At 39.9% G+C, this 19499-nt stretch overlaps 1 protein-coding gene across 3 annotated transcripts in view; it reads right to left on the reverse strand.

Moving 5' to 3' along the window:
• ppargc1b (peroxisome proliferator-activated receptor gamma, coactivator 1 beta) overlaps positions 1 to 19499 on the reverse strand; it is a 124746-nt gene that overhangs the window by 25816 nt on the left and 79431 nt on the right. For all 3 annotated transcript variants that reach the window (XR_008603623.1, XM_055016312.1, XM_023289113.3), the window contains 2 exons: positions 14605 to 14790; positions 7415 to 7615 (listed from right to left, as the gene is read on the reverse strand). Coding sequence is in view for 2 of the 3 variants with exons in the window: in XM_055016312.1 (XP_054872287.1) it covers positions 7415 to 7615; positions 14605 to 14790 (387 nt within the window). In the remaining variant the exon portion in view is untranslated. The remainder of the gene's footprint in view (positions 1 to 7414; positions 7616 to 14604; positions 14791 to 19499) is intronic.

Here is a 19499-nt window from a genome sequence, read left to right on the forward strand (position 1 = left end):
AGTAAACCACTCAACTGATGGAAACACACACACATCTGGCAGCTTCCGCGGAGTAAAGAGCATAATGTTATTACAGCAGGCTTTTCTGAGTGAGTGGACGTGAATGTCAGGTTGCTATTTTTTGCCACTGATAGTGTGCATAATGGAAACAGAGCCGGGATGCAGGAAGATATGATTTATATACAGTAAAGTGCAATATTGAGCTGTCTGTCCGGGGTCCTGGACGCTGCTGTTGGATCAGTGAATTTTGAGACAGCGCAGATGCGTGTATCATTAATAAATCTACAAGAATTTAAAAAACTTGGAGAAGTACGGGAAATGATCATGAAACTTTGAAAAATTGGTCATTTTCATAAAACCAGAGCAGATCAAAGATGTTTTCTTGGACAAAAGAAAGAGGAAACATCTAAAAACATTAAATAACCAGGTAGCTCTGATGTAAACATAAGGATTTTTGAATTGTAAACAGTTTATACTGTGGAAGCTCTACAGTTAAGTGGCCGCTAATGTAAATACTAGTAGCAGTGCAGTTATTAACGGAGGCAGGATGGAATCAGGAAGTCTGCTAAAAATGGCACTAATAGACAAGCTGCTACATGTACTATCCAGTTATTACATAGTGGGATGAACAGCAACTTTTCAGACCAAAATACTCAATTTTTTTTAAAGTCCTGTATCTCTATAGAAACAGCAAAACCATGAAAAAAGCAGGAAGAACTCTGACATGTCTTACATGCACGATAACAAATACAGAAAGTTAGAAATCATTTAGAAAGTAAGTTGAATTTCTTTTGTTTTACAAAACTTTTAAAAACCCAGAATCGACACATATAAAAAGAAAATGGCGGCTCTATATACTGATGATATTTTAAATTTTAAATTAGGTGTTTTTTTTTATACTACTCTGCTCATCAACTGTAGAAAGTTATCTCACCATGTTGAATGTATCTTCCAACAAGTTGCTCCCACGTATGCTATTTTTGAGCCGTGCTGCCTTTAAAATCAGTCCTGAAAACCATATTGTTTGCTGCAGCTTTCTCTTACATGCTCAGTCTATTTTCTTGACTTTTAATACACTTTTGCTGCCTAATTATGTTTTATTTATATTATTTCAATGTCTTAATGTCTACCTTTAAATTATTTTTATAATTAATTTTAAAGTTCTGTGATGCATTTCTGCCATTGTAAAGCAAGTTGCATTGCCTTGTGTATGAACTGTGCTATATAAATAAACTCTCTTTGCCTTGCCCTTATTTTATTGATCAGGTATGTTATACTTTGCTGTCACATTCTCCAAACTGTTTCTGTACTTGTCTCCTCTCTGCTCCATGTAAACACTGCCTGCAGTTCAGCCAGAAATTCCCAGAATTTTTGTCTTATGACTGTTGATCGCAGCCGAGTCACTCGTGGCTGCTCAGTTGCACCACAAAGACCTTTTTTTTTGTTTCATTTGCTTCTAGAACTTGGTGTGATCTGCACAATAAAGTGAAATTGATGAAATATCACAATTTTAAGCTCAGGTTTGGTTAATTTACCTGATGGAAGCACACACAACTAATTCCAAAACCATGAGAAAATGGAAAACAGAATGAGTCTTCCTGATAAATGGTGTAATTTTCTAAAAGATTTGGGGTTCAGAGGGTTCATTACACCCCTCCTGTCAACAGCTTGCACGACTATTTAAGTTTTCTCTGCTATGGAAAACAAACTTTCATCTGTTCACTAGCGTTCCCGGCATGCAAATGATACTGCGCATCCCATTTCAGCTTTCAGCAAGCTTGACTTGCTAGTCACAAACTTGCTGCCTGCAGGTGCGACCGAGATGACGCCCAAGGGAGACGTTTCTAGAAGCAGCAACAGACATGGGAGCGGAGGTAGAAACTGTAGTAGTAGTATGTGGGTTTGTGACGGAAAAAGGGAGCTGCGGATGTGACAAAGGTTTTGGGAAAGTATCTTATGCCATCTGTCAAAGTTACGAAGCGACAACCAGCTTGTCTGGGGACAGAAAGGGCTGTTTTAGCTCTAGCATTTAGACATGGTGCAGAGTTGGCGATGGGGAGGAGGCTTCAAGAGAAGGTGTTACTGCAACAATAATTGCAGAGCATACCTTATCCCTATAGAGTTCAGTGTAGCGCAGGTGCTATGATTGCATATTCATTTTTGATTGGCGGTAGATTTGAGACTGGAAAAGATAGATGGATCATTCTTTATGCATATCAAATCTGGGGCATTAGACTAATATTTCACACATTCACCAGGTCTCAAAGCGCTTTTTCGTTGCAGTGACGGGTTTTTAAAAATACACAATAAAGCCCACATAACAAAAATCTTTACAAATGAGACCACAGGATATTGTGCAGATTTTTACAAATTTGAGGGATACAGCTATACAATTTCTATATTTTGAAATATATGTGACAAAAACAAAAAACGGTTTTCCTTTGTTTAGGTTTGTTGAACTATTATGCAATTCATTGTGGCAGTTAAGACATAACTCACTATATATTATTAAAACTTGGATAAAATGGTTATATCGTTGTAAAGCAAATAAAAATACTCAAAAAATGCACTACAGTATGTAAAAATGTAAGAATATTTTCTGGCGGACTTGCACAATGGTAGGTCTTAAAGGGTTAAGAAACCTCAAGTTGTTGGGCTTCAATCAGATTTAATGGGCGAATTTTGTCTAAAAACAGCACAGACGTCACCTAGCTGAAAAACAATCTGTGCTGTGACATTAAAGGTAAACACAGCATCCACCTGTCTCCAAACTCAACTATTTATGCTCCAAAATGCTTCTTATTCTCATCAAGTTCCCTGATTTTAACCTGTTCATGTTAAGGAAACTGAGATTTCTCTCACTTATTGCGCAAAGAGTGCATGATGTGCACCAGATGTCATTGTCAAGTACAGTGATGAATGATGACATTGAATCAGCTTCTTCTCTGTATATAACAGTAAATAGTCACCTGACCTACCGCTTCTCATTTGACCTTCAGTGTCTTTTTCTCCCTGGAGGTAGAAACTGAGAAGAATTGGCAGGCATAACTTATTAACCAGCCTCTTATGGTGACACAAGTTGACTGATAACCAAGGAGTTGTCAAGGAGAAACAAGGACAGGGCAGTCATGTGAGCAGCGACAGTGTTTCGCAACACAACACAGAAGATGATGGCATCCAGTGGTGTGACCTCTCAGTATCGCTGACCCACTGTTTTGGCCTAAACAATACCTTCATGGCATTTAACAGACTGTGGCAGCAACACGACCGGTTCTGCCTCGCTGCGTCCTGTATGCCGTTACTATGCCAACATACTGTAAGACACTCACTAATGGTTATTGCTGTGAGGCTTGGAATTTTTTTCTGGCTTCCTCAGCTGCCAAACTACCCTGATTACTGCGCTGAAACATCTAAGGTCATTCGAGTCATTATCATTTCCATCAATTTGGAAGGAATGCCCCTTCCACTGGTCATTTTCTTCTCCGTTACCGGTCAGATCCTGCACCGCTGCTGCTGTGACCAACTGTGAAAAACTATGGGTCATCACCGCTGTGTTTTTTGTTCGTATATTTGTAACTTTGGTAATTGTTTGAACCTGTACCTGAGATTTTAGTAAAGCCACTAAAAATAGGTCCAATTAGCATGATTAAAAACCACATTCTAGGTTGGTCAAATATACATTTACCTGCCTGAAAGCCTAAAACTAGGGATGTCCGATATTGGCTTTTTGCCAATAACTGATATGCCGATATTGTCCGACGCTTGATTTCCGATTCCGATATCAGCTGATACCAATACCGATATATATGGGTTATTTAGGTAACATCACATATCTCCTCTCGTGGAATTAACACATCATGCTTAATTTTATTTGATGCCCCATTGGATGCATTCTCAAATGCAACTAGGCTTTCCAAAAGTAAACACCGTGCAAAATAAGAAAACTACTTCAACTTAAGTTATGGAAAACATGCCATATTTATGTCTCAAACAATAGTTCACACTCTCCCTCTATGAGTCCGGTTAATAACGGGGAAATCCAGGCAGTATTTTGACCCATATTACATTTTTATGCCAATATCGGTGGGTCGATATTATCGGACATTCCTACTAAAACCCGCCAGTAAGTGTGAAAATCATGTTATCTTTGAAAGAAAAGAAGAAAAAAAAGTCAAAACTCCACAACCTATTAGTCTTGGAAACTGAAAACCAGAGAGAATCTGGGGATATTCATCCGTCCACCGGTCCTTGAACTAATCATCATCTCTTAATGACATCTAAAATCATATTCTATCAGAATCACTTCAATCTATGTGTCTCAGGTTTAAAAAAAAAAAACAAAAATAAACCATTTGCACAAAACAGATTCTATAAAAAACAAAAAAATCTGTCCTCCTCAGCACAATAGAGAAATCATAAGTAATTCTGCTGAGACCAACAGCCACCTGGCAAAAATTCAGTGACTATTAGGTTGAACTACACACAGAGCAGACAGAAGACAAGTACGAAAACAAGTTAAACAAGGAAATAGTAAAGTATCTATAGAAAAGCAACTTTTTTTTTACTAGGAACATGGAGAAGAAACTTCAGAAGCATCCAGAATAAAGTTTGTGAAGCTTTAAAATAAGAAGAAACTGCATTCAGAGGAAGGATTGCAGCCTAATAAAGACAATGACCAATCGTGAGGGAAGGAAAAGCACCTGTTGACTGTGTTTCTGTGAATACTCTCCTTTTTCACTTTGCAAGTCTAATTTTACGTTTAAAATATAGAACTAATGGCTACATTAACAAAAACTAAATTAAATACTGCACATGAGATGATCCTGGTCAGACTTAACCACATCATGAAGCCTTTAAGATAAATCAGAAATATCCTTTTAAGCTGCTTTGCTCTGTATCCATAACAAAGGATTATATTAGTACTTACTGGAAGTTTATATTTAATATACACAGCACAGTTGGAATTACTGTGATGGTTCATTTTTCCATTTGTTGTTTGCAGTAGTTTCATTACATTTGTCATAAAAACAGAAGCATAATAAAAATCAAAAGAGAAATTTAAAGAAGTCTTAACATCTTTTACACTTGGGGTAATAGTACGAAACATGCAGAACCTCAGGGCCCCAATTGTCTATTAGTATCTATTTGAAATTAAGCTTCAAACTCTCTGCATTTTTATGTATTTTTTATTGTCAGAACATGCTTTCCTGCTCTGTTTCTCAGTGGGGCGTCCTGTTGCCCACCGTCGGCCTCCTCCGAACCTAAGGAGTTGTGAAACACCCAACCTTTCATTTTGAAGCTTCACAAATCTGTGCCAACACATTTGTTTTACGGTTGTGTGTGAGTGCAAACGGGAAGGCAGAGCAGCTCGGTGTAGATTTACGCCGTAGGTATTCAACCGTCCGGCGTGACTCACGACCGACAAACAATAGCATCTTTGTAGGCCGCTGCTAAATGGGAGCGCACAAGGAAACTCTGTGCTGCTGTGAAACTTAAGTCAAATTAAGGAAGTGGGGCGGATTCATCTTGACAAGTGCAATAAGGCCACATTACAGCTGTAATCATAAGTCGTTTAATTCAGCCAAATAGCTTCCTGCCTCAATTAGGCCCCCGAGCCGGCAGCGGGCCTGCAATCTTCAGACAGCGGAGGGGAAAGTAGGCTAGAGCGTTCACTGAAGGGAGATATGACAATTCGTTGTTCCCGTTTGACGAGTTGGAGGTTTTGTGTTTTGGAGGAGAGGGCTACAGCTCAGGTGCAGGCAAGGGCTGATAACATAGGGGAGAGAGGGGGGCACAGAGAGACACAAACAAGGCTTGTTCCTAGAAACTGGGTTCAGCGAACGATGGAGGGGCCCAGAGAGAGAAAAAAGAGAGAGTGAGGCATCCAGCAGCACTGTGTGAACAAAGAAAGAGGGAAAACGGGGCTGAAAACAAGCAAACACACATGAGCACTTGACCATGTGCTGGAGGACCACACACATTTGGATCACTGCACCTGTGAAGACTACTCTTATTATTCCGACAATGTGGGTTTCATTTTTAAAATTTTGGCCATCTTTTTCACTAAGTATGGCAGCAATATGGACACTAAAGTGACCGACTGGTGTTAAGATCTAGAAACACGAAATTACAGCAAAAAAGTTCAAGCAATCCTAAAAAGTTTTTTTAAATATCAGATAGTATCAAATAATTACTGCACATCTCAACAAGTTCCTATGATATTTGCACCTCAATAAGCTGTAACTAAATTGCACTACCGCTGGTTCATAGGTTGATTTTTATATATTTTATTAGTTTTATTTTATTTATATTGTATTTTGAACCTTTTTTTAAATGTATGGCGCTAATACAAAAGTGTGAGAAAAACGTCTTTTCAGTTCCTCTGTATGTCCTGGATGTATAGAGAAACTGACAATTGACAATAAAAATCTTCTATTCTATAACTCGAAATCGACGATGAGATCTGACTTCAGGATCTTCCTTGCTCGTGTCATAATAACATTGTTTGGTAGAAAATATATTAGATTGTAATCATCTAGGGACTATTTTTTTATTATTATTATTATTATTATTATTATTAAACTTTCTTCTTTGGACAAAATAAACACATTTTTGAGGCTTTAACGCTTTAACATTTGTATATTCTTTACATAGGACATTTTGCATTTTAGATTTTTCTTATTGTTTGTTTTTATTTACTGCATGTTTTTGCTTATTTATCTGTATTTACGGTGGTGGGAACTGTACTCTTTCTCCTGTAACAATCAAATTTTCCCTTGAGGATTAATAAAGTATTTCTATTTTATATTATTTTTGTTTACCCATTGCTACAAAGTAAATCTAATTCTTATACAAACTCCTTGACAAAGCATTTTTCCTCTGCCTGAAGGATTTTAAGTTAGCTTTTTATTCCTGAAAATGACATGTGGTCTCTAGAAATACAGCGACACACTCACACACACTTGCATACAGGACGGGACTGGATCAAAGGTTATTTTGTGCCTCAGCGGCGCTCTGTTTTCCTGGAGTTCAAGGCAGACTTTGAACCTCGCAGGCCAACAAGGGGAACATCAAGGTTAGCGCACGCGACACAGATTGAGATACTGGGGTGGAAGAGAGAGGCAGAGCATGGGAAAGCAGAGGCGACGAGGGGTGGATGGTGTTTGAAGCACGCATTAAAGGATCCACTTCAACAGGCGGCGGTTTGTGAGCTGCGAGAGACTTTTGATTTGCAAAAAAAAAAGGCCGAAACACAAGGGTATCTGGGGTGAAAATATCAAGTTGTTAAACGGGTGAGGGGTAAATGTTCAGATATGTGTAACTGAGGTTCAGTGGAGATGAAAGTGGCTACGATGTCCAGCAGCAGGGGAGGAACAAAAAGCGCTGTTTATTTTAGGTAAAGAGGTGTTCTTACTAGAGATGGGTCCTCTGTCTCGGCCCCCAGGGACTGGCTGAAGTCCTCTGCGCTGAGAGGAAGACTGTCCTCTTCTTCCTCTTCTTGGCTGGGCTCCTCCCCCAGAGCGGGGAAGACCGAGAGCCCGCCCACCTCGGCGTCCACCATGCCATCCAAGCTGTCGGTCAGAGCGGCGAGCAGAGCCGCATTCTCCTCTTCTATCTGGAGGGAGGCGAACACAAGGAGAAAATGGGTCACATGTGGAAAAGATACACCATAAATACAGCGACACAGTAACACATAATGAGTCTGTTATGTTTAAAAAGCCTGTCCAAGTTTATTATCTTGTTACCACCTTCATACGATGCTTTTAATGTGCTGGAGGCCACATCATGAGCACTTTGTAATGGCAGTGTACTGATGAGAGTCCAAAAAAAATTTCAGGTTTTCAAATCTAAACAACCAATAACGTCATCTTGCAGTGTGGAGCTCTCTGTGTCAATATTCTTCTTTAGAGGCCGGTTCAAAAGCGTTGGGTTGAATTGATTTTGCAGCATTTGGGTCAGCCGGTGTACAGCAAGTTGAGTGAGAGCAAAACCTGTGAAAATCATCAAGTTTGGCCTTTATCTCAAACAGGTGGTTGGAAATAAAGGTGGAAACTTCATAGATGGACACATTCTAGTGTAAACAAAAACGTCAAGTCATATCTAAGCCATTTTGAGGCAACAAGGCATTATTTTAAAGGAAAAAATAACTGTTAAATATGTAACTTTGAGAGCTGCACAGCGGCTTGGTGGTTACCACTTTCACCTTGCAGCTAGAAGATCCCTGATTTGCATCCCGCCCTTCTCGGGATCTTTCTGTGAAGAGTTTGTATGTTCTCCGGTAACTTTATTTGATGAAGCTGTGTTTTGCCTTCGTGCTATGAGTGTTTCCAGGGTTGTAGGCCCTTGAAGTACAGGGAGGTGGGTCCAAATTTCTCACTTTTTATTAGACTTTTTCCATTTCTACTTTTTCCAAACAGAAACCTGCCTTCGCCCTAAGTCAGCTGGGATAGACTTCAGCCTTCCTACGACCCTAATGAGGATTAAGCGGTGTATAGATGATGGATGGATGGATGTAACTTTGATACACAGAGATGAGTTTTCAAGTGTTTATTCAATGATCAATGGAAACCTTTCAATTTCTCAAGTTATTCTGTGAATAACCGCTTGACTTCCTCCACCTATTTCCAGCATCCAACAGCTTCTATATCTTTACATAACTGACAATGTGACAATCGGGCCCACCACCGCCTTGCCCCAGTGTACTGCCATCCCCACTTTCAAGATGATTACTCTGTAATGGGCAGCTTTTCGCTTCAAGAGTGGCCATTCCAAACAGCTATAACCGCTTGTGCCTGTGGACATGTGCAATCACACTTTGTACAAAATAGTTCATTTCAATCAGGCCCTGACCTTTAGCCTGCCATGTCTACTTTTACTGCAATTAGAGATTTCTTACATCTCCCAGAATACAGAATACAATTCCAGGAGAAGGTGCCCTCACTTATTTCTCTCAGCTGTTTCATGCCGACACCCTGACTGGGTGTTTACTGGTGCTGAAAAACCATTTGTGATGCTAGGAAATGTCTGTATTTGAAGTAAATGACACCGATCATCTTAATAAAATGCTACTCGTGTTCTGCTGGGAGACACTCAGTCCTGGCCATATAAACATGGTTGCTACACCTGATTGGACGAATGCTTCACTCGTGTCCTGTCTGCTCCTGGACTTCAAACTGAACCAACATGGTGGCAGTTGACTAGGGTTAAGAACTAACCCTAACCCTAATGCATTTCTGAGAACATTTGAGGAAACAAATGAGCCATGCAGTTACTGTATTAAGTTATGGTTAGTTTTAAAGTTTTTGTGGAGTTTCCAGAAGCATCGAGTGGTGGCCGGATACTCCTCATTTGCATGAAGTAGCCTTAACCTCAGCTTTATGCAAATGTGCAGTGAACAATGTGACCCTCCGTCTCTCAAAACGCAACCAGAATGCATTGCATGGCTGCTTACACAGACATCCTGTGGACATACACTACCGTTCAAAAGTTTACGATCACTTACAAATGTTATTTTTGAAAGAAAAACATTTTTTCAATGAAAATAACATTAAATGAATCAGAAATACAGTCTAGACATTGTTAATGTGGTAAATGACTATTCTAATTGGAAACAGCTGATTTTTAATGGAATATCTCCATAGGGGTACAGAGGAACATTTCCAGCAACCATCACTCCTGTGTTCTAATGCTACATTGTGTTAGCTAATGTTGTTGAAAGGCTGATGATTAGAAAACCCTTGTGCAGTTATGTTAGCACATGAATAAAAGTGTGAGAATCTGAGTGATCCCAAACTTTTGAACAGTAGCGTATGTCATCACTCTTCTCCCTCCTGTAAATGCCGCTTCTGAGTCCAGTTGTTACTCCATTTTATTGGAACTCTCTAAAACAACGTTTCAACCTCGACAGACAATTCTGCCTCCGTAAAGGTCAGAAACTAAAATAAATGATTTGCTGGAGTTTCGGCCAAGGAGACAATTGTCACTCTTGTGGATGCATTAAAGACAGGAAGCTTTTAAGTGTTAAACTCAAAGGATCTTTTTGGAGGGAACAAGTGAGTACAAACTGGTCGAAAACGTTTTAAAAGCAGCAAAGGTAATTTACTAAACTGAGAGAGTAAACCACATTTTGTCGAGGATTGTTCTCACATCTGATCCCCACACATCTGTAGTCATCGCACACAAAATATCTGCTATTTTTGAAGGATTTTAGTCATCTGTTAGTTGGAGAATAAATATTCTGTATACTTTATTTAGGTATACTACATTTGAGTCTGGAATTTTTTGTTCACAGAGAGGAAAGACTCTTTGAGAAGTTGTGTCACTGCTGAATCACTCCCTAAATCCCCTTCTCCTTTCTCTTCATTATCCTCCTCCATTCTCTCTGGTCAGCTGTTATCTAAAGCCCCTCCCTGCTCCTCGTCTGTCTTATTTATTAACGTGGCGAAGATGATGTCACTCTGACCTCCGACCTCATTAGAAAGACCAGTTTTGCTGAAATACACCTTTTGCCCAAAAACTGACTAGTCACCATTGTCTCGTTCTCACTAATGATGATTAATGTGACTCAGTTTGACTCTCAGCTATCTTTGCAAACTTTCTTGTGAGGCTTTTCTGCAATTTTCGAGCACGAAAAAGGGTGCAAATTTGCAGAAAACATTGTTTATCTGTAATTTCTGTCCCAAAATTTGCTCTCATTTTATTTATTTTTTTTTCATCCCTCCTGTTACATCCACACAGGGGTTGTTTACTGTTATGGAGCTGCCATCTTGCTGAGAGCAGAATCTGGTGGAGAGGTGATAGCATGGCTGGCCTACGGGAAGCCACCAAGCTTCATTCATGTGTCTCTCTCTTTTATCATCCAGCTCCATCTATCCCTGGCTGCCAAACTATTTATTAAATATATTCTCTGCCTCTTTCTCTTCTCTAGATGCTGCAATTTAGAGCCTGAAATAATCCACAGGATGTTCAAAATGTAGTCAAAAATAAGAAGATTGAAAGAGAATGTGTAAAGGGACAAATAAAATCATGCCATTACACATGGTTACAGTTGTTTTGAGTTTAATAGGCTGTTTTTTTGCCTAGTTTACTACATACTGTAGTAATATATAACCAGAACCATTAATGCAAATCTTCTAACACATGGTTTTTAAATTAATTTAATAAATTACACGTTTATTATGCTGCATATGCCACCAGAAAGACTTTACTACCATTACCAATATGTTTAGACGGTTAAAAGCATTCGTGCATATTAATGTAATTAGATTAGCTGGATATTGCCACAGTTTTCTAGATAATAATTAGATTAATTTGCAAGTGTGAATGAAATGGAGATGGCAACGTAAGCATGCAAGGGATTCATGCATGAAGTCTCTTCTGATCTGATGCTGCAGTAAACTGAGAGGAAAACCTCCTACAAACAGCTGGAAGCAACAAACATAATTTCATCAAACTACGCTAATTATGCATTTTTCGTTCAATAATTGTAGCGATCTATGTACACTATCAGTCAAAAGTTTGGACACATGCTTTTTCTATATTTTCATGACTATTTACATGGTAGATTCTCATTGAAGGCATCAAAACTATGAAAGAACACATATGGAATCATGCAGTAAACAAAAAGGTGTGAAAAAAGTCAGAACATGTTTTATATTTTAGATTCTTCAAAACAGTCACCCTTTGCTTTGATTACTGCTTTGTACACTCTTGGCATTCTCTTCATGAGCTCCATGAAATGGTTTTCCAACAGTCTTGAAGGAGTTCCCAGAGATGCTGACCACTTGTTGGCCCTTTTGCCTTCACTCTGTGGTCCATCTCATCCCCAACCATCTCCTTTGGGTTTAGGTCAGGTGACTGTGCAGGCCTGGTCATTTCACACTTTTTTGTTCACTACATTTTTCCATACCTAACCCTGTGTTAATTCATAGTTTAGATGCCTTCAGTGAGAATCTACAATATAAACAGTCATGAAAATAAAGAAAAAATATTAAATGAGAAGGTGTGTCCAACTTTTGACTGATAGTGTACATAGATCGCTACAATTATTAAAGGAAAAATGCATAATTAGTGTAATGTTTCCAACTTGATCCCCTTCTCTCTGCACTCTCCAAGGTTAAATGAAGTCGTACCCCACAAACATGATCAATACCCTCCAACATGGGATTAGATTCCGATACGCTACTGTAAATAAGTGGCTTATTGACAGGCAGCAGAGACAGACGCGCGGAGGCTTCATCCGTCTGCTTATCACTCTATTCATTACTTGTGTTTATAATCAAACCCTGTCTGACCATCGGCACTGCTGTATTAGTCTGATCAATATAATATTGGCTGAAATATACAGCGAGGGAATGAGGGGAATTGGTAGGTGGGAGTGAAAGAGAAAGCTGAGAATAAATGTCCTTTTCTCTTTATTAGCTCGATGTAGGTGATACAGGGGACTATAAAAAAGTAAAACGATGTATACAATCTATAAAATATGGATTGAAAGAGAGCAAAAGGCAGAGAAACAGAGAACGCTCAAGACAGAAAGAAAGGCATGTCACAAGATAGAAAACAGAAATGTGAAAAGTACAGGGGAGCAGTTAAAAGGAAAAATGTATGGGTGAAATAAAGAAAGTCAGACAAAGACAGAAAAGAAATCAAAACATAGATTCAGCAAAGAGGAGAGGGAAAAATGAACTGAAAGCAAAAAGAGAGATCAACACAGAGCTGGAGACAAGATAAAGGACAGGAAGAAGAAAAGTATTTGACAAAAGAAAATGGTGAGAAAGAACAGAAGAGGGGGACAATAACGGAGAGATTAATGCATCTTTTTCCACTTTACGTCTTCTCAAAGTTCTTATCAGTTGAATGTTCTCAGTGTCTGAAAGAAATGAAATGAAGCTTCTTGTTCCCGCACCTTTCTCGCAAAGATTATGTCGTCAATACAAATATCTATTACCGTTAATGCGGTCCTCTTGAGTCTGTCCTGAGATGCCAACCGTGCCATAAAGTTTTGTTTCGTGTCAGCAGCAGGAAGACAAACAGTCACTTAGGCGTCGGCTAATGGGGATCGAAGGAAGGATAAAAACCGAGAGACATGGAGACGGAGTGCAGACAGAGACAGTCGCTGTTTATTTCACCTGCATTCCCAGCATGCTTTGCCTGTCTTCCTTTAACCAATACTCTGTGGTGCATCATGGCATCAGGGCAATTTCCACCACCAGAGTTGCATTACATAGCTGATGATCTGGACCTAAATGCTACTTTATCTCTCTGTAGTTGTTTTTTTTATTCTCCAGATGCACTCAATTTAGCTTCTGTAATGGGACCACAAGACTTCGCTGGGGCTGGAAACCTATAGACGATCAATGATCCAGGGTTGGCTTGAGATATTGAAAAACAAGAGAGGTATTCCCTGAATTTATCCAGGAAGGGCATCAGATACCTGAGCCTCAGGGCTTTCATTTGCCCCTGTAGAAGCGCGAGGCGGATCCGGACTAATGGACTGCTTCCATCATCGTGTTACACACAGCGTAACTGGGAATTAATTTCTTGGCAGTGCCCTCTGAGACATGCCGCATGCACAAATTTCAGCACAAGGATCAGGTGAGGAGCTGTAGTTCTGCATGTGTCAACAGCAAAGGAAGCTTTGGATGTTGTACCAACTGACTCTGAGGTCAAGCTGGGTGAAAGGTCTGGGCTACTAGGAGAGTGCTGTGCAAGTGAAATGACTGGATCAAAAATAACACTTTTATTTACATCATAAAATACAGCAAATAATATAACACAGCTATGGCTTTTAAAAAAAAGCCCTACCATTGTTTGAATTATTGGTTTTCTTTGTTATAAAGGCCATGCAAAAGTAGACAGTGCTTAAAATAATAACCAAAAAAAAGGGATGAAACAGATTTAGACCTGTCATACCCTGTTTTCTGTTTGGACTGTTCAGAGAAGCCTGCAGCATTTGAACATATTTTTGTGCAATCAGGAGTGCTGCAGCATGATTCTGTCCGGGACACCTCGTGCTCTCCCCATTTCAAGAAAAAATAATCTCAAGTAGCAGAGATTTTGTACACGGTGGAGTGAAAAGAATGGACGAAGATTCTGCCTCCACATGTACTCATTTCGTCCAAATTTATTGCAGAATTCTCCACGAATAAGGAAGAATTTCTCTGAAAGAACAGAAACTGAAGAAAAGAAAACCCTGAGCCCCTCCGTATGACTACATCATGTTACTGACTAACACTGCACAACATCTGATGAGTTGCAAAGTATGCATAAACTTTGAAAGGTGTCACCATGACACTGAACCACGGATTTACTTAAAATGGCTTCCATGACTGATGAAGCACTGATGTTGCATTTGCTATTGAGCGCACGCTGTCGAAATCAGACTTTGTAGTTAAAGTGTGGTTTCAGGGTCCCAACATTGCAAATTAGCATCAAACCTCAACTCAAATCAAAACAAGATTTATCTGTTCACAGAAAAATGCATTTATCTGCTGCATTTTTATGGCAGTCCACATCGATGCAGCAGAAGAACGAATCCACAGCTGACTTCTGAGCAACATCAGCTGCACAGTGTGACTGAATTGTACGTTGGTGAAGAAGCCTCACCTCAAAGAGCTCATCTGCTGTACTGTAGTGGATAGAGGCTGGTGACACATCTGCCGGCTGATCGTTGCACCACTGCAGCTCGCTGAGGCAGTTGACGCTGTCGAAGTCGCTGGTGTCCAGCTGGGAGAGGTCGATGTCCGGGAAGTCAGTGTCCAAGCGGTCCGAACACACCTCCTCCTCCCCATACTGAAGATGGAAAAAGAGACGGAAAGGTCGCGTTAGCAAAACATCATGATTAAAGCACAACTCCCAGGAGTTCGGTTCTTTTGAGATACAAGAAAAGCACATGTGTAATGAGAACCAAAAAAACATAGGGGCTGATCACAGCTGGATAGATCATCAGTGAGATATGGACAAGACTGAAGTCATCACTGGTGTCTGCCATTTTGCTCTTTTGTGCCATAACAAAGGAAATGATGCTTTCTCTGTAACCACTGCTCTCTGAAGCACAGTCTCCCAAACATGGGAAATTATTCTGCTCCTTCTATGAGACCGCTAGGGTTAGTGTTTTCTCCAAAGTTCACTACATTGTTAGAATTAGGGGATTAGTTCCCATTGGGCCACCCTTTCTGAAATATGTATGCAGTAGGAGCACTGTGAGGCACTTTGGGTAAAAGCCTCCATCATCTGGCATATACTGTATATTATTACACTGTTCGCTGTCGGGAGTCGCAAGGAGCTCTCATCAACAGCCCTTCATCTCTCAACAGCTACTCATTACAGATAATGAGACTTCCATGTTAAAGGAGGTTCAATACTGAAACCAATAGAGGCCTCTTCCCTGCCACAATGCAGCATCAGACAGAAAATGTGTCACATACACCGGTAGACATTGTGAAAGTGCCTTCATGCTTTTAGCCGGCACAAGTCCCTGTGGCTCACAACAAAGTACAACCTTGACCCAGGAGGTCTTCAGGTGATTAGTTCCCCTTCGTTGGTTGAGTGGATGTTAATCAGTGAAATGAGCTGCGCTGTTTGCTCTGTTTAATCTGTGGACTCTGGTCACAGAGGCACATGACTCTTCCAGCTGTTTTCACAGTTTCATTTAGTTAGGAAAACCTTCCACAGTATAGTGAGCTGTGTAGGGCCTTATAAAGTGTACTATTTTCTCAGTGCTCAAAAATTGAAAGAGACTAGCAGGAAAGGATGAGTTGGAGGAGAACTACAGCCAGATACAAGAAATAAGAGCAATAAAGGCTACTTCTGAGCACTCTAAAATTTAACGCCTCATTTCTAAAAATAATTAATTGCTTTACAGACATGTATTTATTCAAAGGTGAATGCAGCAAACTTCCAAACACAAGTATGTGCTTGAGTCCCAAGAATCTCTAAGAATTTCAAGAAACTGCTCTAGAAACCGACAAACTCTAAAGAGAACTGACGACCCATTTAACTCCTCTCAACGACAAACCCCTCAGTGACTCCTGGATACCTGAAGAACTCTTAAAAGGTGACCCTAACCCTTAACCCCTCTTGAGAACCCCTAAAACTTCCAAAAGCATTACTGTAACCTCCAAAGATCCCTGGAGCCCTCTGAAGAAACCGGGAATCTTTTAATACCACTAAAGACCTGCATATTCCTGCATCAACCCTTGAGAGCTATCTAACACCACATAAAATCAACGAGACCCTTAGACGCCTTCAAGAACCCCTGAAACTCTCGCGAGTTCTACTATAACCCTCAAATGATCACTGGACCCTTCAAAGAAACGTGAAACCCTTGAAGACAACCTCCAGAAGGATCCATCTCTTCTCTTAAATCTTCTAGAGCCCCCTAAAGGAATCCAATAACCTCTCTAAGCACCCTTAGACCCCATCAAGGACGCCTGCAAGCACCAAGCACTACTGTAACCCCTAGAAACTCTGGGCTCTCTTCAAAGAAATTTAGCACAGTCTGAAAAACCCTAAGCACCCTGTGAAAGCCCTAACGCCCAAGAAGCACTCACCTCTTCTCTCAAACATTAATGACCCCAAATGTCCAAAACAACTCTGACTTGACCTCCCTTTTTGAAGAACTCAGTAATCTCATGAACTCCCCAAAGAACCTATGTAAGATCCTATAGAATGTATGTAACTTCCAAGGACTCCTATAGCCCACCTCAATTAACAGATTGAGGTGGGCTATGTTCAGAATGCCCTCTTGGCCAAGTTGCCTCCTCAAGAATCTCCCAAATGCTATCTTGAACTTGAGGAAGCTTGAAAACACCCTCAAGAACTTCTCAAACTAGCCAGAAGTGGCAGCCACATGGTTGGCAGTCATCACACGTGGCTGAGGTTCAGACAGAAACATCTGAGCCACGTCATTGTGAGAACAGCTAAAGCAGAAGAAGAGCCGGAAGTGTGTGTATGTGACTCACTGTGAGTGGAAACAATTGTGGTCTCTGGGGGGAGGAAGAATGAAGGAAAAAATTTTGAGGAAAGAAGGAAGGAGAGTAAGGAGGAGGAAAAAGGAGTGAAAATTTACAGACAAAAAGCTGTCCAACTGGATTTTTTCATGTAAAATTCCAGCATGCCATATATGCTGAATGCGTTTGTTCAGGTAAGTTGTATTCAGAGAAGACAGAGAGATCAGTGTCTTACTGTATGCTATGATGAGGAAGTACACTCTGTTACCAGTCTATCAGTCTCTCACACAACCACACACACACACACACACACACACACACACACACACTTCCTTTTCTATTCTTCTCACTGGGCGAGCAGACAGGGTCGACCAGTTAAACCGTCGTTCAAACAGATGGTTTTCATTCGCTATCAGTTTTCAACAGAGGTAGTCCTGTTTCAAACTGACTGAATGGGCTACACAACGCTTCTTTGGTACTTTTTTTCACTAAATCCCCCAAGCAACTCTGTCTGAGGACACGAATAAGTGCCACAATTAATCTTCCCCATCGTCCGATGAAGTTATTGCCCAACAGTTTGAGGGAATCTTTCCTAAACACCAAGTAAAAATTGATTAAAAGAGACTATTTATTATTGAGTTGTTTCGTTGTAGCCAGCATAGTTAGAGTTACTGTCACTTCCACCACAGTGTAAGTTTGCCTTTTAAATGGGCTCACATTATCGGTATCTCATTATCACCATAAAATGATGGCAGCAGAGACATCTCTTCATGACTGTGTAGGGAAGATTGGAATAGGGAAATATCAGAACCAAAAAGATGGGATACTGCACAACTTAGAAATTGGGGGAATTATGTGGAAAACAAGTGGCAAATCACCCTTGAGCATTAATAAAGCATTTTCTATTTTGACATATTAAAAAACCACCTGTAAGCCCTAGATTATCAATTTCTCTAACTACTACAGTTTCACTATTGTTTAGTCTCATTCATGCAAAGTTGCCTTATAAATGTTTGTTGACAACAGCAAACAGCTCAAAAAGCTCAAGTTTCATCAGTTAACTGTAAGACTGCAAAAAAAAGAAAACGGCACGGTTAGCAAAGCCACCTCCCATGCTCTATCCTCCTTCCTCCTTCTCTATCGTGACTAATCATCATAAACCATTCTCATAGAGGCAATTAACTGTATTTATATTGTCCAAAAACTACCACTAATCAACAACCGGTACGCACTTGAGATGAATTAACAATAGCCCATAACAATTTATTATCTCCATTTCTACAAAGCGGCGCACGATCATCAATCTCTCGCTTCTCTTCCCTCCCTGCAGTTATTGCCTCATTATTTTCTTCTTTTGCCACTCCGTGTTTGAATTTCACTTCATGCTTTGTAATTACTGCTTACTGTTTTTTGGTAAAATTGATTTTTAGAAAGTACTTTGCCCTGTTTCTCATAATTGCAACATATTTTAAATGTCCTCGTGGTGTATTATTATGATTGTCCATCATAGTTACTATCACTTTATAATTATCTCCTTTCTTTTGTGTTGGACAAGATCAGTAGACCTTTTTCACAATAATACACACTTTTTTGTTTGCTTCCATTTTAGAAAACTGCATCAGTTGTAGGTTTTAATCACTAAAATACCATGTTGTATTTATGTGCAACTCTTCCCTCGCAGAGTGTGAGTTTCTGTGTGTTTATTTGGCCAGTGTGAGGAGTGTTTATTTGGGTCAAGGAATAGATAATGTGAGCTGATATCATTTATGGTTTTACAAACTACAGAGAAGAGTGACATCAAAGAGCTAATCAATATGAATGGATAGATGGAAAGAGAGAGAGAGAGAAAGACGTAAATGGTGGTGGAAAAGGAGCTAAATGGGTGATTGACAGAAGAGAAGGAAGGGAAGACCAATAAAAAATGAAATTGGGAAGGAAAGCAAAGGTACACTGTAAAAAAATAACAGTTTTTCATTGTAATATTTAGAGAAATTTACTCATATTTTACAGATTATTGAGTGAAATCACACCAAAAATGTTAATGTACATGTTGCTAAAAGAAATAAGCAAAAAGTAAAACAAAAATCTTGCAATTTGTTCTTGTACAATGTGTGACCATAAAATGTACTGTTTTACGGCATGTAAATCAGCTAAAAATACCATTATTTTCCCCGTTACAGTTTTTGAATGTTACAGTATTCTAGCGGTTTCCAACAGTTCTGTTTACAGAGTCGTTTTTACAGTGTACAAACCAGGAATGAAAAGTGAGAAAGGGAGGAAAAGAAAGATGTAGGTCAGAAGCGAGGATAAAAGAGGGATAGAGAAGCAGAAGGGGAGCAGTCGTAACTTGAAAAGAAGAAGAAGAAGAAGGGAGGGAGGAAAGACGAGAGGATGCCCTCTATAAGACCCTCCCGCTGCTTCCTCTCCCTCCAGTTGCTGATGCAGGTGTGTTTCCTCTCCGTGTGTGTGTGTGTGTGTGTGTGTGTGTGTGCGTTCGTTCGTTAACATGCAGCTCACATCCTCCTCACGTGCACCTGACTCATCCCCCTC

The sequence above is a fragment of the Amphiprion ocellaris genome, chromosome 13, assembly GCF_022539595.1.
Source record: "Amphiprion ocellaris isolate individual 3 ecotype Okinawa chromosome 13, ASM2253959v1, whole genome shotgun sequence".
NCBI lineage: Eukaryota > Metazoa > Chordata > Actinopteri > Pomacentridae > Amphiprion > Amphiprion ocellaris.